The sequence below is a fragment of the Lepisosteus platostomus genome, chromosome 2 (genome assembly GCF_059453375.1).
Source record: "Lepisosteus platostomus isolate fLepPlt1 chromosome 2, fLepPlt1.hap1, whole genome shotgun sequence".
NCBI classification, from domain to species: Eukaryota; Metazoa; Chordata; class Actinopteri; order Semionotiformes; family Lepisosteidae; genus Lepisosteus; species Lepisosteus platostomus.
Window position 1 is genome coordinate 59041287 of NC_142612.1, and position 25635 is coordinate 59066921.

Genomic DNA, 25635 nt, shown 5'->3' on the forward strand with positions numbered 1-25635 from the left:
CAGTGTAGGGAGTATGAGAAGAGGCTGATAACATGCTTCTCTGACCTTCAGCTCCTTGCAAGTTCCATGGTGTGCCACAGCAGTAGTTCTTTTCTTCCCAGGCTTGCGGTTGTCCAGGGAGCCAGAGGAGCTGCTGTTTCCCTGCAGGCTGAAAGGACTTGGCCAGCAGATCCCAGCCCATCCCCTGACAGTGACTACTGCAGGATCAGCAGTATCTAGTGGAGCAGCCTGGTTCTCTCGCACATTTAGATGGAGAATCCAGATAATAATAATAATAATAATAATAATAATAATAATAATAATAATAATAATAATAATAATAATAATAATAATAATAATTGCTTACACTTATATAGGGCTTTTCTGGACACTCCACTCAAAGCGCTTTACAGGTAATGGGGACTCCCTTTCACCACCACCAATGTGCAGCATCCACCTGGATGATGCGACGGCAGCCATAGTGCGCCAGAACGCTCACCACACATCAGCGATCAGTGGGGAGGAGAGCAGAGTAATGAAGCCAATTTATAGAGGGGGATTGTTAGGAGGCCATGATTGATAAAGGCTGATGGGGAAATTTGGCCAGGATGCCGGGGTACACCCCTACTCTTTTCGAGAAACACCCTGGGATTTTTAATGACCACAGAGAGTCAGGACCTCGGTTTTATGTCTCATCCGAAGGACGGTGCCTGTTTACAGTATAGTGTCCCCGTCACTACACTGGGGCATTAGGACCCACATGAGCCGCAGGGTGAGCGCCCCCTGCTGGCCCCACTAACACCTCTTCCACCTCTTGCACATAGCCAGATGCAGCTGGCTATGTGCAAAGCCAAGACAGAAACCAAAAAATGGCACCCAGCCTGTGCTTAGAATCAGTATCTTTTATTTATTGACTCACTCAGCTGCCCCACGTCCCATGTCCTAGAATCTTCACAAAAATGTAATTTACAGTTGTATAAATATAAGAATTTGAAAAACTGAACTGTAAAAAGGCTGCACAATGTAATCCCTGAAATATTATTTTAACATTATTGGCAATGTTACACTCTTTGAAAACCACATTCTTTAATTTCTACAGTGTCTCCTCAAAGGGATTGTTATACTGTGTGTGGCCATCTGTAGCCATTGTATTCCTCAGACACAGCCAAAAATAATGCTGGGCTTGGGGGTTTGATGGCCACTCAAGTACAGAGCTTCTGCACAGTCTTTTCCTCAGTCTTAAGTATTTGGAATACTGCAGGCACTTTTCAAGGAAAATCAAAATGATAACATCAGCTTTCTCATCCATGAGCCGTTGATGAGCGATGTAAAACGCTGTTTTGAAATTTCCACTCAATATGTACCTGTTGGTGAGCACAAACACCGTCTTTTTGCTTTGCTGTATACTCTGAGACAGATTGTCAATGAGGGGGTAGCCAGGTATCCAGTCTCTTTCTTCCAAGCACAGTTGGAATCGCGTATCTCCTCGGTCTTCTAAATTAGCTCGAAGTTCATGGAAAACCCACTCAGAAACTGCCTGATCCTTCCTGTCATAGACAATAAAAGCATCATAGCATGAACTTTGTGATGACAGAGAACGGTAACCCTTCATCTTCGCTGCACAGAAGTGATAAAAGTACCATACATCCCAGAAAAATAGGTGACTGGAGATAGATAGTGTGAGAAGGCTGAGAATGGCAGAGGTTAACAAGATGTATAATATAATTGATAGGGAATTGTGCTCGCAGGTTTGCAAATCAAGAAAGATGACACTGCGGTCTTTTTGAGTCCTGGGAGTGGCACAGGTCACGTCTGTAGCCAGACGGGGGATTTTCACTGTTGTTTGGTTGATCCATAAGACAAACCAAACAGCATCACATGTGCACATGAATTTATTTCCGTTCAGCAATAGGATTTCTAAGTGATTCCGAATATTTTCTGGGAAGCTGGATTGTTCAATGTACTGGATTTGATTGAAACTGAGGTCCAAGTATTTCAGGCTAAAAGCATTCCTGAGAAAATATGTGGTAAGTTTTGAGATTTGGTTGTTGCTCAAGAGCAATTTTTGAAGAGATTTGGTACAATTAGAGAGCTCATAAGGAACAGTGGTTAATTGATTGTTGCTGAGGTCTAAAATCTGTAGTTGATTGAGGTGGTCTAGCTTTTCCCAGCTGAACGTTTTCAGATTGTTGTTATTTATGTAGAGCTCAGAGAGTTTGTCTGGTAACCCCATGAAAACTTGCTTAGGGATAAAATTGAGATTGTTGGAGGAGATATCGAGAAGCTTCAGGTTGAATAATTTTTTAAAATAATTGCTGTATCTTGTATCCCCATCTCTCCATAAAAAATCCAGACGGTTTCCTTTAAATTCCAGTATTTCAAGAGAAAGGCTTTCCATCTCTGTGTTGGTTGAAGTGGAAATTCCATTAAAGTTCATCATTAATTTTTGAAGTTTTGGCAAATTTTTTGTAAAGTTTAACATGTGTGTTAGACCCTCAGATAAAAAATAATGATTGTTGTAACTGAGATCTAAAACTGTTAAGTTTTGCAGTTCCTGAAATGCTGTAGAATATAATAAATCAAGGCGGTTAAATGAGAAATCTAAGTATTGCAGACTGGTGAGGTGAATAAACTCTGAGCCATTCAATGACTGACTCATAGCATTTCCTGACAGGTTAAGACATCTGAGATCACCAAAGCCTAAAAATTCTTTTGCATCAATATAAAATATGTTATTTCTACTAATATCCAGAGTTTTTCCAAACTGACTGCATTTTTTATTCAGAGAGGTACTTAAGGCACCAACCTCTTTGTCCTTGTCCTTGCAGCTACGTGCATATTCATCATATCTAAAATAATGTATGTCTTTCTCTTCCTCGTTATAATACTGGGCATTGCTTCCCACTGGAGAATGTGAAGAATCTCTTGACAAAAACCCATTCATTTGCTCTTCCTCGGAAGAAGAGGATAGTTTGTTGTCTGAAAGATTTATTATCTGGAAACTTTTAAGGTCCTGTAGAAAATTGAGGTTTGTCATTTTTATGAAGTTGGTGCCAAGATCAACTATCACAAGTTTGCTAAGTTTAGTTAATGGAGTAATATCTGTTCTTCTCAATTCTTTGAAAACATACCCCCTTATTCTCAACACCCTGAGTGAGGTTAGCAAAGAAAACGACTCATTAAGACAAAGTGATGCAGGATACCTTTGTTGCTCATAATTGAATGAGAGGTCTAACTCTTCAAGCCTGGGTAAATATTTTGGAAAAGCGGCAACTGTTATCTCTGTAGCCAAAAAATTGGCTGAAAGATCTAAAACTTTAAGAGAATCTGTGTGTTTAAACCATTCTGGAGGGACTTTCCTCAGAGAATTACTGTGAAGGCGTAATATCTTCAGTTTCTTTAACGCCTGAAAGGCATGTAAATCTATCTGTATCGGGGAATCATTGGGGCAAGGTACACAAGGGAATGGTGCATTATAACATCGTGGGCAGTTCCCACTTAAATCCAGTATTTCTAGATTAGTCATATTTTGAAAGTCTTCCTTAGATATCCTTTGAATGTTATTATTATAAAGGTAGAGCTCTTTTAAGCTTGTAGGAAGGTTGTGAGGAACATAGGACATGTTATTTGATTTCAGAGATAACAAAGTAAGCATTTCCAGGTGATAGAATGCACCATCCTCAACTTGAAATGAAGTGTTGCAGGGATTGCGATAGTAGCAGTTCTGCCCAAAATAAAGATATTTCACGTTTGTTAGTTCTGACAGATTTGTCTTCAGAATGGAGGAAAACCTGTTTACTTCAAGGCTGAGCACAATCAGGTTGGGTGGAAGACCCCGAGGTATGCTTGAGAGCTGGTTGCCATCCAGGTACAGTACTCTTAAATTTGTCAGTGTTGAAAAACTCCCGTCTTCAATACTCAGACTCTTTGTGCAGACGTGGTCTTTTGGCCCTATTTTTATAGGAACACAGTTGCAGCGGAAGTCAATTTCAGTGAGGTTCTCCAGTCCTTTGAAGGATGTCTTGTCAATGAAGGGTATGTGGTTTATGGTCAGAGTCAAATTTGTGACGTTCGATGGAACTTCTTTTGGTACCTCTGTAAGTCTTCTTTCATTACAGTTAACAAGGACAGTGGTTCCATTTTCTGGAGTAGTCACATCACATGGCAAACTTTTGGGGTACCACCTTGCAGCCTGAGTTGTAGAAATAAGTACCCATAAGATGGTGGTTGTTACTCTGCTGGAAGGGCCACTACACACTGTCTGAAAAGAAATGAAGATGCCAATTTGAAATAGGAACTAATCATATACAAACCAAAAAACTAAATTGTTCAATAAAAAACACTACATCAACAGAACCTAAGCAAGACAGGGAAGCTTAACGATAGAAGGGGAGACCTTTAAGGAAAACCATGTTATGATGGACCAGTAGCTGACCAATGTCCCTGAAGAACAGAACTTCCTTATCAGTGCCCCAGAATGATGACAGGGTACACTGTATTGCAGAAAGTGTCATATTTTGGATGAGATGCTAAATCAAGGTCCTGGTGACTTGAGTGCTAAAGAATCCATGGCACTTTTAGCAACATCAAAGATGTTCCCTTTTATTTACATCCACATATTAAAGCCAGATATATTATTTTCAGCCAGGTGAAGGCAGCATGACCTGAATTATATTATTTCTGTGCCAGAGGGATGCTTAGCAGTAACTGTAGTTATAATTGTTGTTGTTGCTATGAGGGCATACAGTACACATGTTCCCAACTCAAAACAGCCACAGAAATCTGTCTACACACTGCCTTGCACAAGTTTTATAATTGTGATTCTTTCATGACACAGAAACACAATTTTATGGTGCCCTTCTACTGAAGCTATAGCTGATATTTTGTAAAATGTTTTAGCTTTATGGATGAATGGAGAAAACATGTCATGTTAATGTTCCTGAAACACCTGAAAATTATTCAAGTAGTTTTGATGGATAAAAACATAAATAAATGGCGAGCTTGGTTTCTTCGGCTTCAAACTGATCTGTATTAAATCTTTAACAAGGTGTTATATACAGTATAACAAAAACATATAAGACAAGAAGACATATAAGACTGTTGCAGAGCAGAGTATGTCCCCAAGAGCTCTGAAATTTAAATTACTGTATTTGTATTTTATTTCCACTTGTAGGAGCAATTTAACAGATACTGTGCTGTAAGTAACTAATTTGTTTCACTTACATATCCAAGGTATTCCTTTGGGGAAAGTGTAAATTTATTATTGCCACTTTTTACTCTGTATTGAAAGTTATTTGTGCCAGAACATTATCAGGTTAGAAAGCAAATTAAATAATCAAAGCTTACAAAGGCATACAAGACATACTGAATCTGTTTTAAAAATTGTAATCAGGTTAAAGAAAAACTTGTTAAATCAGTATCATCCAAGAGAAGTACCAAGAGAAAACAACACCGAAATATTAAATATTCAACAAGGAAATGTCCTATATCTAAAAAAAGAGCATGCTGTAGTTTCATAATATTGAGGTATTGCAACACAGTACCAGTGAACCATTTTTAAATAAGTATTGCACATTCTCTAAATAAATCCCCTCTGTGAATATATTTTTGAAAAGAGAAGCTTTTAAACAAGTAAATGTGGAAGTGATACTCACCATAGTTGCTTGCTATAAAACAAGTGAAAATGTTTGAAAAGATCTGTATTAATGTTTCCTTTTGCAAAATAAATTGTTTTGAAGTGACAGTTATCCACCATGGAACCACATAATGCCTTTCAACAGTTCAATTCCTTTAATGATCCTTTACAGATCATTATAAGGAGCAGCAGAAATGAAGCCCGTTTCATACTGGTCACACCAGAATGCCTGTGTTGAAGTCAGAACAGCCCCTGAAAGACAATGAAAGTATATATAGTCTTACTTCCTTATTTGCTTCAAACCCTTAAAACCTAACAAAGCACAATATACTTAATTTTATAAAGACATAAGACTTTTTATTGAACAGAAATGATGTAACATGCTTTTCATTGTTATATGCAGCCTTAATACTTTTTTTTCCCCAAGTCAGGAGAACCACATACTGTAGATTATGCCTGATTGAAAAATAACACATATTGTTGACGTTGCAACTGCTGTGGTTGATGCACACATTCGCATCCCTTTTAAAAAATACTTGCACTTTGCCTATTAAATGGAATGGATATATAATCAGAAGAATTGAAAAAACAACAACAAATGAAGTACGTCAATGGAGCTGTTTCTGTAGTTGGTGATTATGCCTTAAGTAATGTGAAGTAATATAATTTAACAATATTCCTAGCAGCACAGGCCGCTTGTCTTTCATTTCTGTCTTTAAATCTTCCTGGGCAATATTCTATTGATGTATTTAAAATGAAAAAAAAACTAGCTTTCATAAATGAAGAAGAGTATAATTCACCTGGTTGGTAGACATTCATATATTATGTAATTTGGTATTTTATACTGCCATTCTGCTCTTCCTTGAGATGGTAATGCTACCTCTTAAGTAACCAGCTAAAAATATCAATGTCTATAAACATTTGAAATATAATTATACAAATTAAAAGTGAAAATGATCATACATCAACTAAAATATCTATTTCTTTAAAAATATAAAATATAAGAACAAAAAGTTGTAGCCAATCATTTTTGCTGTTTTGCTAATTGCACTCAATAAAAGGTATTTCAGCGTCTGTGCTACATAACTGAACATTGAATTGCATTACTGTAAACAAATATCAATAATATTTTACATTTCTTATACCTTAAACAAGTTGCAATAACTTCAGTTTTAATTAAAAACATTTTCAAAAATAAAGAATAAAAACTATGCCTTGACAAAAGGACTTACCTTTCTCATTCGTACTGAGAATTTACAAAATCAGAAGTTGACAAATAGATTAAAATGTGTTTTAGGTCTACTGATTTTTGGAGCACCTTTAAGTTACAGTTTCTCAGTAAAATGAAACTGAAACTCTGAAAGCATGAATTGTTTTAGTAGTTTCCCATCAAGGTCATGCAATGCCTTGTGATGCATAAAGATAGTAGTTATAACTTTTGAACATCTTAACACTTGTAAGTCTGTATTGTAACTTAACTATTATTAACATGTAATATCAATGTGAATCAATCTTTTTATGAGTCTGGTTTACAGTTATTTAATCACTCAGACCTATTTTAAATTGATTTTCCTGTCTTTGGCAGAAACTAAAAACACTACAGCTAGTTTCGAACATTTTCAGCTTGAGGGATTTTTGTGCAACTGCCTCTGTAATGCAGTTGAAATACAGAGTGTTGTGCAGAATGAATTAAAAATAAAATTTTACAATGAGAGAATCAAATACCTTGAAAGTAATGTTTGGAGTGAAGATAAGTTTCTTGGTTTTATGAGTGTGTAAGAATAGATTGCCAAGTTTTTCTGTGGATACTGTTTTAGATTTTACATACTGTACGAGGAACCTCAGGGACGCTAAACCGACAAGCCAGCTGACCTGCATGATCTGTTGCTTCTTTGACACTCTTCATACAATGGTGTCTGTGAACCTGCTGTACAGTATATGCATGTATCCATTATCTAACCACTTTATCCATTACTGAGTTGTGGGGGGGTCGGAGACTATCCTGGCAAGTAATGGCAGAAAGGCAGGGTACACCCTGGATTGTGGAAGGAGACTGGAACACCCAGAGAAAATGCACGCAAACGCAGGGAGAACATACAAACTCCATAATGATTGCAGCCCAGGAATTGACCCCACAGCCCCAGCACTGACAGGAAGCAAAACTGACCAATGTGGCCCCCTGCCACCTTCTGCTGCATGTAGTGTACAGTACTGTATATTAATATTTATGTAAAATCCTTGCAAACTCAAGACAAACATGCCATCTTCATTGTTTCAGCCCTGCAACCCAAGATTACTACAGAACAGAACTCTCTTCATAATATATTTTTCTGAATCGACTCAAGTGTTTTTTCGTAGATCTTGAAACAGTTTAACTTCAGGTTCCAGGTACTTACCAGCCATGTATAGCTTTTTTGCCATGTGGCTGCCTGTTTCCACTCAGTGTTTTTTTGTTATTTTTAAAGAACTTAGGCTGCTTGTGGTGGACAACTGTTAGTCCCCAGCCTCATCCTGCAGCTCGCTTCATGGACAATGCAGTACAATGGTAGATTCAGCCTTTTGTGATTCTTTTAAAGCCATCCAACTTGTGTGCACGACCATCTGCAACCATTGACCAATGACATTAAAGAGCTCTTACCTTAAACACGGTGATGCTGTTACAACTGTCTGCCACGTGTTACCTCCTTCTATACCATAGGGAAGCAGGTAACCTTTGGAAGCCTCTGTATAGTTCCATGAGAACTTACAAAGAGCACATTGCTATTATAGATTTGTTTTTATTTGATTGTATTTAAATATGTAGTCGTGTGAATAAATGTGCCCCTTATATTATCCAAATCCAATTAAGACAAATACTACACACTCTGTACACATTGGACACATTTTCCAATCCATTACCCATTCTGTTACATGACAGTTTTGTTTCTAATTCATTGGGGAAATGAATACCTTCAATGCCCCCTTTTTTGTTAAGATACTTATCATTATTGCCTTGCATTCTATATCTGCTACCGTTCAAAATTAATTTAGGTCTACTAATCTGATAAATTTATGAGAAGTGTCCTGACACTTATTCCTTGTTTTAAATGTACTGTAGGTATTCCCCACATAATACTATAAAAAATACTAAAAAACAAAGATCAAGTTCAAAATCACCAGATTTATTGTGAAAGATACTCATTACACAAGAGTAAAAAAAAAAAGTTTTGGTCTACAATTTCAATGCTTGTGCAATGATATAGTAGGTTTTTGATTCCTACAGTCTATGAAGTAACCGTGTTTCCTGTTGCGTGTTAATGAACACAGTAAAAGAAAGCAGCAACAATCCAGCATTAACACTTAACATTTGCTTACAATAATTCCAGCCAAAACAGATTTTTAATTTATCCTGAGTCTGACAAATGATGCAAACAATTCTAAATTACTAAAGCCAAACTCACAAATATGTTTAAAATGGGTATGGGATGTGTACATGTATTATGATCTTTCAGTCTACAAAAAAGTCTACAGTCAACATATTTTAATTTTTTTTAAGAATACTGCAAAAAACACTTTTTACATTTTTTTTCTTTCAGGATAATCATTCAAATGATAAATTATAAGAATGCCAAAAAAGTAAGAATTCACAAGTCCCAAATCCAAAACTGACAAAATAAAAATACAGAAAGGCAAGAGACCTCAGAAACTGTCATACAATGAACTTGGAAACCTAGATTAAAAAGTTAACATTTTCCATCAGAATGTGATGGAAGAAACAATCCAATCAAACCAGGAAACAATCATATCAGAACGAGGCTTAGGTATCCGATACTGGAGGAATTGTAGGTGGAGCTGTTTCATTTGGAACAGGATCTTCAGACCAATACCCCAGTGTGATGACAGCATATACAGTATTGTGCTGCAGAAGCTGCTATCTTTTGGGTGAAACCGTAAACTTAGATACTAACTTGAAAAAAAGAGTATGTGCATTAACTCCAGTGTTTTGGCTAACGTTCACCTTCCTCAACCTAGTTTACCTTTTCTAAATTCCCCCTTTATTGGAAGTGATGAGTTTGTCTCCACCACATGTGGGGTAGTGGGGCTAAGCTGCTATGTGCCGTGTGCATGTCAGTGATGGAGGAAGTTGTTGGTTCCCATCCAGAAAAGCACTACACCAATACAAGACATTATAACATGCAGAAATGTAATTACTGATGTCACTGGCGTCCACAGTGAGGCATAGACAACACTGAAAGACTGCCTTAAAGGATGACAAAAATACTATAACATTGTATTTCAAGTTTAAACACATGAAGGGAATGATAATGTAACACAGCGAGGCTGTGTAAACCTTTGTATGCAATTCTCAACATTTAAACTTCCATTTTAAAACTTTTTCTAAGAAGCGTTATTGACCCACTGTAGTCCTATATGTCCTGGCATCCAAAGCACAGATTTTAACTGGTCTGTGGTACATACAGTAGGTGAGTTTCTGGTGGATCAACACTTGGTGAGGACTAGCCAGCTAGACCTCTGTATTTGAATATTATAGCAGTGGTGCACAGCTCCAGTGCTAGAGGACTGTAGCTTCTGCAGGCTTTTATTCCACCTTTTGTCTTCATGGCCTGATTGAGGAAATTGGCTTTCCAATTAAACACTGTTCTGCTGTTGATCATTTAAAGAGTCCTAAAAAAAACAGTTAATTTCTGGCCCTTGAGGACTGGAGCTGTGTACCAGTGATATTCACTCATGGTCTTTTAGGACTGTTCTGTTTCACAGGTTTTATAAAGCAGGTAACGTACACTCCTTAATAATGAATAATGACCAGCAGTGGTAATAGAAAACAACGAAGTGAACAATCAAGTTGGTCAAGTCTTTTAAGAGTCCAGGTGGAAAGACCGGAAGTCTTTTAGGACCTGGAGTGACACACAGTGCCATCGTTGAACACCTGCAGCTCGCAAATGAATGCTTAACTGAATCAACACATTGGTTAGAACCTTTTCAACTTTTTTTTATACTTAAAGGTGAGAAATTTTAAGAAACACAATAGTTAAAAGGCAACTGTTTAGGACTAGAAAACAAAGATCAAATTAAACCTATTATTACATCTATGAAGGACTCCATTGCTTAATATATTGTTCATGTGCAACAAACAACTGAACCAGGACTGTGCCCCCTGCTATAAAGAGCACTACACCTGGAAAGCACTACAGAGCTTGGATTCAAGTCTTCAGCCACCTTCAAGAACCCTTCTGTTACCTTCCAGCTGGTTTGATAACCTCAGCTGAGGGATGGGGTGATGCTGTTTGCTGCAATAATGATAGATCTCTCTCTACTCTGCTAGTAAAGTACACGATCATCACTCTTATTTCATGGTATGATTATAAGAAAATAAAAGCAAGGATTTTCCTGATATTGTTTCAGGGGAAATCCATGTTGATGCTTTTCACTCCGGACCCTTAACGACCCCTGTTTTTAAAATTTTGATTGCTTTCCTGGACTCAATTCAAGTGCAATTAAAGGATCCTATCTAGAAAATTCTCAGATAATGCAGGGCGCAGTATTAGAATGTGCTGAACTGCTGCCTTGTAACAAGCAACAATGTTGCTTACTCTTTCTTTAGAAATCTGGATTGGCCACCTTTGTTTATTAAATCCCCACTTCATTTGGAACTGTCAATAGGCTTTTTCTGAAGACCGCAGCTCTCGACTGGCACAGAGAGAACGGGGACTTGCACCTCTGTTACACCAAACCTTTAGGGCAATTAAACTTTTAACATGCTGCAAGCTCCATAGGACCTAACAGAAGATTTAGCACCAGCAGGTAGAGCAGCTCGTTTCTCACTGGCATGACTGACATGCTGCCACCTATGAAGTCCCAGCACTGCTGTTTCACTTCAAGCCTAGGAATTGCTTTCCAACAAATGCCCACCACCATCTGTCGGCTCCCTGGTGTGCTGCTGGTCTGGGAATCCAGGTCCAGGGACAATTTTCTGGGTTCAAATAGGCAGTGTCAGGGCCTTGGGGTTACCTTGACACTTGGGGCTGCATGGGGCCTACTAACAATTTATTGTAGGCAGAATGTTCCAATTAATGTTCTTATTATAGCAGTTCTTGTATCCCCACATGACAAAATTAGTATGTTACTAACAGTACAAGGCAATAAAGTCTGTCCCATGTTTATTAAATAAAGAAAACTAACTTCATGAGACAAGCCTGGGGGGGGGGAGACAGCTGAAATAAGCATATTGGAGGAGGGTGAAATACATGCAACTGTTTATAATGAAACATGGCCCTGTTCACCTCAGGGAACCATCACCAGAATTCTTTGAAAGGCATGAACAAAAAGCTGAAAAAAATGTTTCCCTGCCTTATAGTGCCATTCCATTTATTCAGTTTCCAATAAACCTAAATTTCCAGGACACAGAAAAACGGTATTTCTCCAGTATATACTGTATAAAACCGTCTAAATTAAACACAGGCATTGGTCAGCAATGTATAGATCTATAGAAACTTGTGGAGTCTTCAAACAGCTTTCACCCAGACAAATCAATCTGAACAAAAATTAATTATGATAAACCTAAATCTTGTCTACATACATAGAAATCTGTAGCAATCATTCTCCTTAAAAATCACTGGAATTCTCCATTGATTACTTTGAAACACACTGAGGTATCAACTAAAGCTAAGCCCCTTGACCAGTGTTCTGGGTTTTAAATCTGGAAAGCACACACTGGGACATAAAGTAAGGAGAAGCTCATCTTTGAAGTGACGTCTGTGGCTACAAGTGGATTAGTTCCAGTCACTAAGCTTGTCCCTCCGATGGTCCTTCATTCTTCCAGGTGGCTTGTTGCTGAAATCATGCAGAAGCAGACCAGCAAAAAACATGATCCTCCTCTTTTCCTTTACAAAGGAACATGGCTGAACAGGTAGGAGACCGATTCTCCATTGTGGGTTCTTCTTATTGCCTCAGCAAGGATCATGGAGATGTCAATGACCTACAGCAGAATGATACATTGGTTATACTCAGCCTTTATTAAGCTCTTATGGTATTTTTAGTGGATCAAATGCATTAAGAGGTGTGAACAGTGTTTGTAGAGAACAAACGCAGGCGTCAGCTTAAGTGAAACCTCTGTGGTTTTCAATTTGTTTTTTTGGTAAAAGGGATGAATGAGGAGATTAAACCTTTAATGTGTTTAAGTGAACGCCGGTCCAGTCTGCACTTTCCGCTACTCACTAATGATTAACCTCAATAGTTACAGGCTGTTAATCCACATTTTTGAAACATGAGAAAATACTGTTTGGAGCACACAGGTGAAAAAAAATATTTACCTGAATCTTTGAGCACACTTTCATTTTCTCCTCCTGTGGAATGGTGTTGGTAACTACTACAGCCTCAAAGGCTGCATTGTTTATGCGGGAAATGGCAGGACCAGACAAGATCCCATGTGTCAGTATTGCATACACTTTTGTTGCCCCAGCTGACATCAGTCTAGACAAGAAAAAGAAGAGTGAATTTTCTCCAGGTGTTCTGCGTTTCACTGGGAATAAAACCCGTATCGCAACAATTAGAATGTTCAAACATATAAGATCTAGCATTTAGAAACAAAAAAGTGCTCCTACGCATTATCACATTCGCTACTGTTATTCATTATGCACATGAAAGATATTTTAACAACTGTTAAATGAGTGAGACCTCCTACCTCTCTAGTTTGGAAACATCAATTTAAGGTATTTAGCCAAAAGATTACTCATATTTCACTAAATGTCAGCCTGTTGAGCGTGAAGCCTAAAAGCAGCACCTTCCCAGTTTCAGTTCTGCACCGGGCCAGTGTCACACGGACACTCACTTGTCAGCAGCATGGCAGACGGTACCACATGTGTCAGCCATGTCGTCGACCAGAATAGCCACGCGGTCTTTCACCTCTCCAACCAGAACCATTCGGTGTACTTCATTGGCCTTCTTTCTCTCTTTGTGAATCAGAGCAAAGTCAACCTTCAGCTGGTCAGCAATTGAAGTCACCCTGAAAATAGTAAGTCGATAAATTAATGCAAAAATGCATTTCCTCCGCTAAAAATAACAGCCAAGCAAAGGCGACTAGCGATTTTCCATCCTGGATGTTAGGGAACACTATCTGCTGGTTTTCATTCCATCTAGTTTCCTAAACTCGGGTACTAACTGATGCCTGTAACTGATCTGCTTGCTTGTTTGTACTTTCTTTGCACCCAGGCCTTAGTCTCAAAAATAAATGCAAAAATGCATTATTTCCATGCTTACAGATCCTTCTGTTATCTCTTTTCAACTTGCTTAATATTTGACACATTTTTGATGAACCGAGGTGGGAGTGGCAATGTACGATATCAGCTTTTCCCCAATAGTGAAGGAGCGTTTGCTTTAACCGAAACCCAAATGATTACATTTCAACTAATCCACCATAATGAGGAAGCTCTGAAACTAATCAGTACAGGGTTGGTAACAATTACTGTACAAATCCCATTCAGGTTTTAACGAGCTGAAAGCACATTAAAAATGGGCCTCAAACAGAACTGAAATAGATTAGCTTGCAATTAATCATCTGGAGTAAAACCCAGATGAAAAAGAAGGTCCAGGATTGAGAACCAATGCACTAGTTTTAATTCTTTGGCTGCAGGAATCAAAAAATATTTCTTTGCTTTCAAGAAGGTATTGTCACATTTTAGAAAAGCAGGCCTTTATGCATTTTAGGATGAACCCTTTTCAGCATTTCTTTTAAAAGTGAATCTCAGCTAAATACATGTAGCTACAGACTGTAGCTGCTGCCATTTCATTTAGCAAAATGTATGAAAGGAGCAAATTCCCAGAGCTGGCAGATTTACAGTACACACTGAAATGACTGTATCAGGAATTTCAAAGTGAAAAGTGCTACAAGATGTAAATAGATCTGACCTTAGTAGGTAAGGATAAAATATTGAATGAGTAAAGTCTGACCTCTTGTGGTATAATGCTGTAACAGTGCCCTTTTGTATGATAATAATAATAATAATAATAATAATAATAATAATAATAATAATAATAATAATAATTGCTTACACTTATATAGCGCTTTTCTGGACACTCCACTCAAAGCACTTTACAGGTAATGGGGACTCCCCTCCACCACCAATGTGCAGGATCCACCTGGATGATGCGACGGCAGCCATAGTGCGCCAGAGCGCTCACCACACATCAGCTATCAGTGAGGAGGAGAGCAGAGTAATGTAGCCAATTCATAGATGGGGATTATTAGGAGGCCATGATTGGTAAGGGCCAATGAGAAATTTGGCCAGGACGCCGGGGTTACACCCCTACTCTTTTCGAAAAACACCCTGGGATTTTTAATGACCACAGAGAGTCAGGACCTCGGTTTTTACGTCTCATCTGAAGGACAGCACCTGTTTACAGTATAGTGTCCCCATCACTATACTGGGGCATTAGGACCCACATGGACCGCAGGGTAAGCTCCCCCTGCTGGCCCCACTAACACCTCTTCCAGCAGCAACCTCAGTTTTTCCCAGGAGGTCTCCCATCCAGGTACTGACCAGGCTCACACCTGCTTAGCTTAAGTGGGTTTCCAGTTGTGAGTTGCAGGGTGATATGGCTGCTGGCTTAAAAAGCTGTATATCTAACAGCTGTAAAAAGCGGTTATCTAAGAAATACTTTGTGTTTCACTGCCACAGAACTGCACCTAAAGCAGTCAAGCAAAGTTGCTCAATGTCAATCCATACCAGACATGATTTGGAAATGATCCAAAGCCTTGAAATAAACACATATCCCTGACCGTGCATTGCTAATCGAGATAGGAACTAGACAGAATTCACCTCTACTTGTTCCTGTGTAGCTGCACTCTGACCCCTTCTTATTGGACATATCCAACGAGACATAGTCTGTCCCAACAGGTCTCTACCCACATGCGGTGCAGGATCCCGCACTGGCACCCACAAGCCTTTTAGCTCTTGCACTTACCGTTTTGCTCCACCTGCGTCTGGCGACACAATAATGCAGTTCCTCCATTCTGGGATGTTTTCTTTAATCCACTGTAGCACTGCAGGCTCCGCGTACAGGTTGTCCACAGCGATATCAAAAAAACCCTACAAAGTACAGGGGGGGGGATTTTTATAAACAACTAGATCACACTGTATAACACTGTCTTTACAAAACCTCACATACAGTATGTGGGAGTTTATACACTTTATACAGTTTGGCCTATCCAGGTTCAATTTGTATTTTCTGCAAATTAATCTGCCATTTTAATCACTGGCTAAAGGTCACTGTTACAAGCCAGCTTCGACGCCCTTAAATTGTTAAAAGCCATTCAATATCTTCCGTTCTATTAGTACAAATAGGACATTATTATGAATTTGAGTGCTTCTATTTTCTGAGTATTTTCATTTCTCTGAATGTACTATAGCTGTTATCAGGTGGAATAAAAACAAGGCTGGTCAAGACTGCAAACAGAAGATATTGTGGCTTTACTTAAAAGCACACATATATCACACTATGAAACTATAACATATTTATTATTAAGCATATGTCTTGTAGATAAAAACAACTTATAATTTGAAAAATAAAGGCAAAGCATCCATTTCCTGTGCACTAAAAGTACAGTTTTAAGCAAGTTTTTTGTAGGCTTTTTTATTTGAAGCCAGGTTTAAACTATATAGGAAATAAATGTATTTCTGATTCTAGAGTTTGCTTTCATTTGCTTTCTGCTAACACACTCTACTGAACTATTTTTACTAGTTTACTGAATTAGAATGATCCATAGTTTTAAGAATGTCAACATCAATGGGCTGTTACTGTATAAGCATACTGTACATACTTCAAAACGTGCTGCTCTCTACACCTTAGAATCTGCAGTTCACACGTGGAGAATATGAATACAGTGTTACATATTATTAAACATACTTTAGTTACACTGCTCGACAGTCTCAGTCTTTTTAAGCCCATGTTCCAGTGTTCACCTTACAACATCTGAAACATCAGCCTTTTTTTTGCAATCAGTTTCAAAGCTGATTACTCGCTTTTATCAATGATAATAAGCCCTTGCTCAGCACAACACAATTTGGCAAATGGAGAACTGCACGTGCATTGCAAAATCCCAGCCAAAGTTTAAATGCCAAGGTGAGCAAAACTGGACATTGATACAGCACATCCACGCAACTCTGCCTTGTACAAACACTCACCTGAATCTGGGAAGCATGAAGGTCCATAGTAATAATGTGATCTGCTCCTGCTACTGACAACATGTTGGCTACGAGCTTGGCCGAGATAGGTGCACGACTCTGCAATATGTAACACATCACAAGGAAGAATTACAGCACTTGTCCCTGGGAATTTGCTCAGAGCAGAGCACCCTTGAATTTGGGAACTACATTTGCTACATTCACAAGGGCACATTTCCTTAAACACACATTTCCCAGGCAAAAATAAGTATGATGATAGACATACTGTACAGTAACTAGTCTTGCAATTAAGACACTCACCCCTCATTACAACATTTCTAGTCATACTGTGGATTCAGATTTATTGTAGTAGTAGAGGTGGTTCCTTATGTTTAATCTTTAGATTTCCACTGCAGTTGTTATTTAGGGTCACTTGGCATACAAATCTGAAAACAGTTGAGTGGGTACTGTTCTGCTTGCAAAAATGCTGAAAAGAATGAGTCCCCAGCTATGAGTCTAGAGGACAAACAAGCAGATGCTCCTCATAGTCTGAAAGCAGGTGGGCTGTTAATATCAGCACAGAATAAAGTTATTTTTAGTCTTAAGATCTACATCACACAGTGGACATCTGTTCTTCACTACAGAGCAATGAATTTAAATGCTTATTCAGGGTAATTTCATTTTTGTTTTGTATTTCTGGATACATTTCTGCCCTTTGCAATGCCTGGCAGATTTACCTTGGACCCCAACATCCATTACAGAACAGGCTATGGTTATACTGCACATACAGTATAGTCTCTGTTACTCTATTCATTTGTACAGTATACTGTAACTCCTGCCCCATGCCCCACTGTATTGTGAACCTCCACTTGTAATGGATTTAAACACCTGCGATACCTTCTTTGTGCCTTGGTATGTGCTTAATACCTCAAGATACAACTAAGTTAAATAAATTCTGAGCAGCCTGACTCCAACATGAATGAGGGTGGTCAGACAGCATTTACAAAATAAGGTACAAGCAGACTCAAGGGAATTCATAGCAAATTGTGACTTAAATTGTTGTACAGTGACAGTGTGTGTGTGTATAAAAGCCTATTAATAACAAGAGTTTGAGATCTTCACTAGGGTTTTAGCTTTTCATTGCCAATTAAGGTTCTGGCCTTAATTCACATCCAGTATAGAACATTCCTTTTTTTCTGCTGTATCTGTGTTATGCTGCAGTTCTTTTCTTTCCCCGATGACACATCTTACAGTACGTGGCAGTCAAATATTTGCGTCACAGACAATCGTCTAAACTTGTCACATTTATTATTGTATTTTCTCTTGCCTTAAATTCTGTGGATGAATCAGGATGGTCAAAGAGCTGACAACATTAAAAAAATACATGTTAAAAGTACATTAATTTGCCATGGGAGCACAAAAATCTAACTCAGGGGTGCAGTCTGAACAAATTCAAATTCCTGTTTAACCCATGGGAGTGCTAATGCATTTCGGTTTAAAGTTTAAAGTGTCATGGTACAAGGGGAAAAAATTTGTATTTCATATTTTGGTCTGGAGGTAGAAATAGAAGGTATACAGCAACTTTCATCAGCTGTATAGTGAATAAAGTTGCCGTGCACTGATAAGCTACAAAGCTACAAAATATTTAGTTAAGTAGGGAGCTGCGTCAGCATGCGTAGGCTGCAAATGAACAAGTAAAGGTTTATTCCATGCTGAAAAGAGAAGAAAGGAAACACAACATTTCGGCTATGGAGCCTTTTTCAGGTGTGATGAAGAAGGCTCCACATCTCCACATTTCCTCACACACCTGAAGAAGGCTCCACAGCCGAAACGTTGTTTCTTTTCAGCCTGGAATAAAACTTAACCAAATATTTATATGCTTTTTATAGCATATAAATATATATATAAGCTTTTTACCTATTCAGCAAGTATAAACTCACTTTAAAAATAAACTTATCATTCCATTCATGCACAAATGTTTATGGAAAAGAAACTACACAGATTTTATATAATAATAAAATGGTTTTAACCGATCTTTCATGACTATCATGCACTTAAAGTGACCGATCGTTGGCTAAGATCTAAGGTACAGCACATCCTGAAAGAACATAAAGAAGGTTACAAATGCGAGAAGGCCACTTGCCTATTAGCTCATTTGGTAAGGTTAATTGGGCATGGGTAAGGAAATGATTTACTGTAGTTTATTGCTTAAATCAAGGAATAATAACCAAGAACAATGCCTTTTGCTATTTTGGAGGTGGGAATAAGTCAGCGTGCTGTTGCTTGCCATGTGAGGTGAACTTCTAACAATTTCTTACAATCAATGTTACAGTTCAACTCTGTGAGATGTTACAGTCCCTCAATCATAGATCAGGGTCCGAGAGATCACAAGTTACAGCACATTGTCAATTGTCTTCATGGTTGTATTTGCACTCTAATGCCACAACAACTAATGAACCAGCAATTCACTCATTGTTTGTCAGCTAGATGACCACATGGTGGTCAAGTGCTCATCACTGTTCATCAGTGAGGGGGTGTGTAAAACAGCTCAGGTGGACTTAATAGCGGTGGAGCCGTGTCCTCGCTAGTAATGAATCTAGTACAAATTGGGTGTAGACATCCCTGATGGACTTGAGTGAGCGTAAGCGAATGTAAAATGATGTGCTAGCCGTCGTGTACAAAAGGCCAGCTGAAGGTAAAGTCCACGTGTGATGGTACGGATAGGAGTGCTACAGAACTCGACTTGGAGTGACTGGTGGAAATCCAACTGCACAGCCCTAGAGTGACAAACTCCTCAGATCTTGCCTGCTCCCCTTCCCAGCAGCTCAACCTGACACGACAATATTCCAGCAGGACAACTCATGACCTCATCCTGCTCACCTACAAACACCTCTCCAATGAGATGACAATGTGATAACCATGTTATGAGAAGGATGCCCTTCTCAATGCCAGACTTGAGTCCCACTGAATATTTATGGGATGATCTAGGACTCTACACCTAGTATCAAGCGCTCAGAGAACAGAGAACATGCACATATTGACCAGGATCTACAGAATGAGAAGAATAGGGCAGAATCCCCACAAGACAGTAAATGCAATTTAGTGCAAAACTTGAGGTGTAAATATACATCTTGTATTGTTTCCAGTGGTAGCCACAACTTTATTAGCAAATGACTAGCATGACTTTCACAGCAGACCCTGTAAAAAAGAAAAATCTATTATAAACAGTCATACACTAGCAAGGTGAATTGACGTGTCATGCCTGTAAAATGACTTTCAAAAACACTGTGAATTTGATGCAGTTATAATTTTGTTTTGAAGCCCAGTAAATACGGGAATTCATACTTCGAAGTACCCATACATGTAGCTCTCCATCAGAGCAAGCAGTTTTGTAATAAAGAACAGTGGTCAGGTAAGGTGAAGGGGGAGAGTGATGATGTCACTCAAACTCAAAGACCTTCCACACAGATTCTAACCTTTAACCATAAAACTAGTTGCAACATAGTTTATAGGTCATACTGCACTATTCAATAGTTCCCACTCCAGTTTACTAGTTCAAGATTCAAATATCTGATTATGTTGAAAAATTACATGCATTCAGTTCTGAACATTCAGGTCTTTTCAATTTTTTTTATTAAGTGCTTAACATTTAAAAACTGAAAAAGTGCAGAGAAGCTATTCTTTCAATGGAAATACAATTTCTGCAGAACACTGACTTACAGTGTAGATTGAACAATAACATTTACACATACATGTACTGTAACTTAAGCAAGAATCCACTGTGAAACTACCAAGTAACTACTTTGTAATTTGCTATTGGCAGATCACAGCCCATAGTCGTATAGTTCTGAAACACGATACGGCTGAAAACATGCAATTGCATGATTACAGCAACTGTACTGCATGTAACATTTTGCAACGTCAATTTGATATTAAAAGAGCTGTAAGCAGAACAGTGTAACCTCAGGTGTGCACCTACCGTACCACTTCCTTTAAGAGTTAAGCTTCTAGTGCTCACAATTTTGTGCACCCATTAATAAGTCAAGGTTATTATGACTTATAATGCATTGCACTTTATTCATTAATCCTGTTAACCGTAGAAATGGCTGTCTGGTTTGTTTTATTTTTTAAAAGAAACTGTGATTTCCCCTTGCAAATCAAAGCTACAATGATGTAAGCAGGAAAGTGGAAAATATTTTGCACAATGTTATTTCAAAACACACCTTTTTTATAAACACTTGAATGTAAAAATCTGTAGGAATGTGTGTGCATAGAAGTAACTCGCTTTTAATATTAAGAGGACTCAAAGTTGACGTGGTTCCTGTTTGCCAAAACAATTCATATTAAAAATTTGGAGGTTCGTTGCTAAACATCTATCCTAAACTGCTTTAATTTCTAAATCATTAACCTGCAGTAATCACAGCCTGGACTTTAATAAGTAATTTTTCTTTACTTTGTCCAAAACTAGTAAGTCATTCCCTTGAATTCTTCCAGTAATCCTGCTCATCACTAATTAAACTAATTAAAGAGCTTGTTGTCATAGACTCAGCAATTAGAAGGTACTCGAGATGAGTTCACTGTTAAGTCATTGCTTTTTATCTGACAATCAAATATTAAACAATACTAAAAAACTGAGTTTTTCCAACAGAAAAACAGTATTTGGAATAGAAAGGTTTTTGGACTTCCTATTGTTGACATATGCTGACTTATCTAACACAGTCTAGAGCTCTTCATTGATAGCAGTGTTTCCTATCACTACAACAGTTAATTTTTACCTTATCCTTTTTGTCCTGCCTGGCGTAAGGGAAACAGGGAATGACCGCAGTCACTCGGCAGGCGGAAGCGATCTTGCAGGCGTTGATCATGATCAGCAGCTCCATGAGGTTGTCGTTGATTTCTCCACAGCCGCTCTGCACAATGTAGACATCCTCCCCTCGAACGCTTTCTCCGATCTCCACACTTGAGGGACAACAACCTTCAATTACTGCAGACGAACTACAGCAAAGCCCTTTTAAAATACTCCATGGCAGCCTTTGCAGGTGCATTTAGTGTCTGTGCCAATTTAGGGGCAGTGTTGGAGGGTGAAACTCTTTGCCCGTAATAAAAATATTTCTTACAGTGCAATTCGGCACTTACCATGAACTAGGTTGGAGCACATGGAACCTGTGGTAGTTCAGCAAAATCAGTATATTTAAAGGGTAGGATGTGAATACATTCAAAATCTAGAGGACTTTGTAGTGATGCTAAATAACCTGGACGGCATGTCTTTGGACCGTGGCAGTAAACCAGAACACCTGGACATCCAGATATTTTCCATCCATCCATTTCCATCCATGTAGGGTCATGGGTAGCCTGAGCTTATTCTGGCAGTCAATGGGTAAAAGGCGGGGTACACCCTGGACGGTACTCCAGGCCAATTAACTTACCAGTATGTCTTTGGACTGGAGGAAACCCACGCAAACGTGGGCAAACATACAAGCTCCACAAAGACAGCACCCCCAGGTCTGGAATTGAACCTGAGGCCCCAGCAATGCTTAGTGCTGTGCCATCTGCATGTATGCTGCCCTCCACATACTGTTTTAAATCAGAGTCAATAACCTAGATTCTTTCACGACAGTACTGGATGAGATCCATAGATCAATCATCTATTACCAACCAAATGGGCTAAGTAGGCCAAATGTCTGCCTCTCATTTGTGACCTCTCTTATGCTTTAAACAACACATCTTGCATTTGCACTCATATTTATTCCAATTTTTGTCACAGGAGAAAAGGGGGCAACAGTGTTCACATCTGATGAATAAAAATATAGCACTATTCTAATCAGGAACACAGTGCACAGAAAAAGTACACAAGGCCGGTAAGAACGACAGCCTGTAACAGCTTTGAGCTGGGTATAAACCTATTTTTAAATCACATGAGTAATGTCTCTTTTAAGTTAATGCTCTTCATCTCTTACATAATTCACTTGCACTATAATATTAACAATTGATATGATATACAGAGTATATTTCAGTTAAGTGTGCAGCATTGCCATTTATGCTGTAGCTGATCAAACTGTAGAAATAATAAAGGAACAAGGAAGGAAATAACAATTACTGCACACAAGGTTGACCCATGTTAGACTTTAGAAACTTTAAGCTATTTTCCAAGACCGTATTGAAGAATTATGGAATGCTACTCATACTTAAATCCCATACCTGTCAAGAGTATCAAGCATGAAATGTCAAGGAATCACTGGTGCAGACTTACAATTACCTGCTTATAACAAATTCTAAAACTATGTAATTGTTAATAACAATTATGATACAATATTAATAATTTATATACAATGTTTTTCCAAACTGCAATAGATAATGAAAAACTAGCTATTCTGTTTGCACTGATCTGAGAGCACTTCTCAAGTGGACTATAAAATGATACAAGATGCATACCTTTATGTCCAAGGTTAGCATGTTTGATGTCCCCTCTTGTGCAGACACAACATAACTTTATCAGTCCCGTTTTCTACTGAATTAAGTATACAGTAACAACGTAAACTACTGTACATAGCAGAACAGGTTTTAACAACTAAGTTATTTTGGTGATTAATAACTGCAGAGCTGTTGCTACAATCATTACCTTACATGCACTCATTTTAAAGGGTATAAGATCCCATCTTTTGACTGTAAACAATCTTCTTTTGATAATATACTGTAGGCTTTATTGTGCAAAAGCCATCCACTGGTGTGTAGGTCATTTGTAATCTAGTTTTGTCTTTTGTTAATTCTGTGGGTTCTTGTAAACCATGGACATCCAAGTGTCTGAATAGTCTCTCCATTACATTTTGTTGCTTTGACTATAATTTTCATGTCTGATTTGCTGTCAGAAAAATTTGTTCACCATGTCAGGTGCATACACATTAATACCAGAACAACTGATCAAGGAAAAAAAAAAACAATCAAAGAGCTAATGCTTTATGGATATCAAAATCGGGTTATGCCAATTAACACAAACATAATTCTTCCAGTCTCCTGCTGAAGAGGATACTCTTCATCCACAAGATACCGCGCTGGTGCCTATTTGTAAAAGTTATTGATCATCAAGTTCCCTTGGAATCTACTGTACCACATTCACAATGCTACCTTCCTTCTCAGGCTACGAGTGTCACATTGTTAAACCCCTGCTTGATTTAGGGGTTAATTGCCTTCTGATTTGGGTCGTTGCATAATGTGGGCCTGACAGCAGAGTTTTCCCCAAATTACATTTTCAATGGGGTGCAACACATTGTTGAAGCACCGGCAGAAAGATAAAGATGTTCAGTTTTAAACGAACGCATTTACACGTGTGTACAGTTAGTTTTAAAATCTTGAAAGTCAAAATTAAAGGCCAGTAAATGACAAAATTTGTTAAAGCAAATGTTCAGCCTTCAAACTAAACGCAACTAGAAAAAATAATGGATTCCACTGTCGAGTCACATGTTACGCGAGATAAAAAAGCAGATGACGAGGAGGGGTGAGATTGGGGCCAGGAAAGTACACTAAGGTGTGCGAAAAGAATATACACAAGTGAAGAATCCCAGTTCCAACCAGCCGCCCAAACAAAGTCAGGTAAGAAAAAGTACAACATCCAGTTATCCATTTTATACATTATGTGCATGTGCATAGCCTCAGTATGGTCCAATAAACACACACCCAAGGCCTGTTTTGATACTACACAATCATGCCTTTGCATCAGTATTATAAAGTTAAAGAAACCAAGCTTACCAGGTTTCCAGGTTGCTGAATTTCTTTGCGACCACTTTTCCCAAATCTAGACCGAGTCGGTCTGCTACTTTTTGTGACAAATCATGGTGGGAACTCCCGCTAAAAAGAACAATGTTAGGCATAGCTGAACAAACTTTATGCGAGTGCAATATAAAGAACAATAAAAAAACGGTCGTTAAATCGTAAATGCAGTCTTCTTTATTCTTTACGGTTAAGAGCTGTCCTGAAAGCCTCCGCGTCTCGCTTCTGCGCACACCCCTCGCATGCTCTTGTTGTAGAAAGGAGGTCCTACAGGCGTGCAGAGGAAATGATGCGCTTGGACCTGCCCACTACTCTCCCTCCATCTGTGTGTAGAGCTGTCATTTTGCAATTGCTCTGTAGGTCATGTTTGTTTTACAAACACTGGGATGAAAAATGGGCGGGGAAAGCATATGTGAATAATCAAGGTAAAAGAGTCATTACAAACGTACTGTAGACGCAACTAAACCAAACCATATTAATTCGGACGTTTGTGCCGTTCTTATATACTGTTTTTGAAAAGCGAAAGTCGTCTTAACTAGATTTTTCCGCTGCATGAAGTCAGCTGAGCCCTTACGCTTCTAATTTTCTTCAACACTAGACCCTTTGTGAGCTAAGCAGTGTTCCAGTTTATTTGGATTAGAGCATGTCAATGCAAATAACTTTATTTGAAGAAGAAACTGGGTGCTTTATCATGTTCTTCGTTTCAAGAGAAGAAGTATTAAATCACTTGTAATTTATTTTACCTGGCACTTACAGGCATTATACAGAGTACTAACGTGTGTACTTCTGACAGAGGTGGATATGTTTAATATGTGGACTGTACTATATATGAAGGCACATCACAGTTTAGTACTGTAGGGACACAGCTTTGTGACGGTACCTGTTGTACAGTCATTGTGGTGCTATCCTTATGCAAAAGGATTCCAAACATTTCCACCACCAAAAAGTAATTTCAGTCTGGGTAGGTGATTTACATATCACACCATAATCGATGACAAATCTTTACTTTATTCTTTACTTATTCATCCATTTTCTAACTGCTTCATCCAATTCAGGGTCATGGGGGAGCCGGAGACCATCCCATTAAGCAGAGGGCAT

The 25635-nt window shown here is 38.4% G+C and overlaps 2 protein-coding genes across 2 annotated transcripts; both read right to left on the bottom strand.

The window, feature by feature from the left end:
* Nucleotides 1-866: 866 nt before the first annotated feature.
* tlr7 (toll-like receptor 7) lies at nt 867-6963 on the bottom strand. Its single transcript, XM_088609776.1, has 3 exons — nt 6847-6963; nt 5634-5866; nt 867-4240 (listed from the first exon to the last, which is right to left on the bottom strand). The coding sequence occupies exons 2-3, from the start codon at nt 5634-5636 to the stop codon at nt 1073-1075; spliced, it is 3171 nt and encodes a 1056-aa protein (XP_088465902.1). The 5' UTR covers nt 5637-5866; nt 6847-6963; the 3' UTR covers nt 867-1072.
* A 1791-nt stretch (nt 6964-8754) lies between these two features.
* LOC148676623 (ribose-phosphate pyrophosphokinase 2-like) lies at nt 8755-24804 on the bottom strand. Its single transcript, XM_088609788.1, has 7 exons — nt 24517-24804; nt 21549-21732; nt 16795-16893; nt 15575-15699; nt 13443-13616; nt 12925-13084; nt 8755-12590 (listed from the first exon to the last, which is right to left on the bottom strand). Exons 1-7 carry the CDS (start codon nt 24636-24638, stop codon nt 12498-12500), a joined length of 957 nt encoding a protein of 318 aa, XP_088465914.1. The 5' UTR covers nt 24639-24804; the 3' UTR covers nt 8755-12497.
* Nucleotides 24805-25635: the final 831 nt, after the last annotated feature.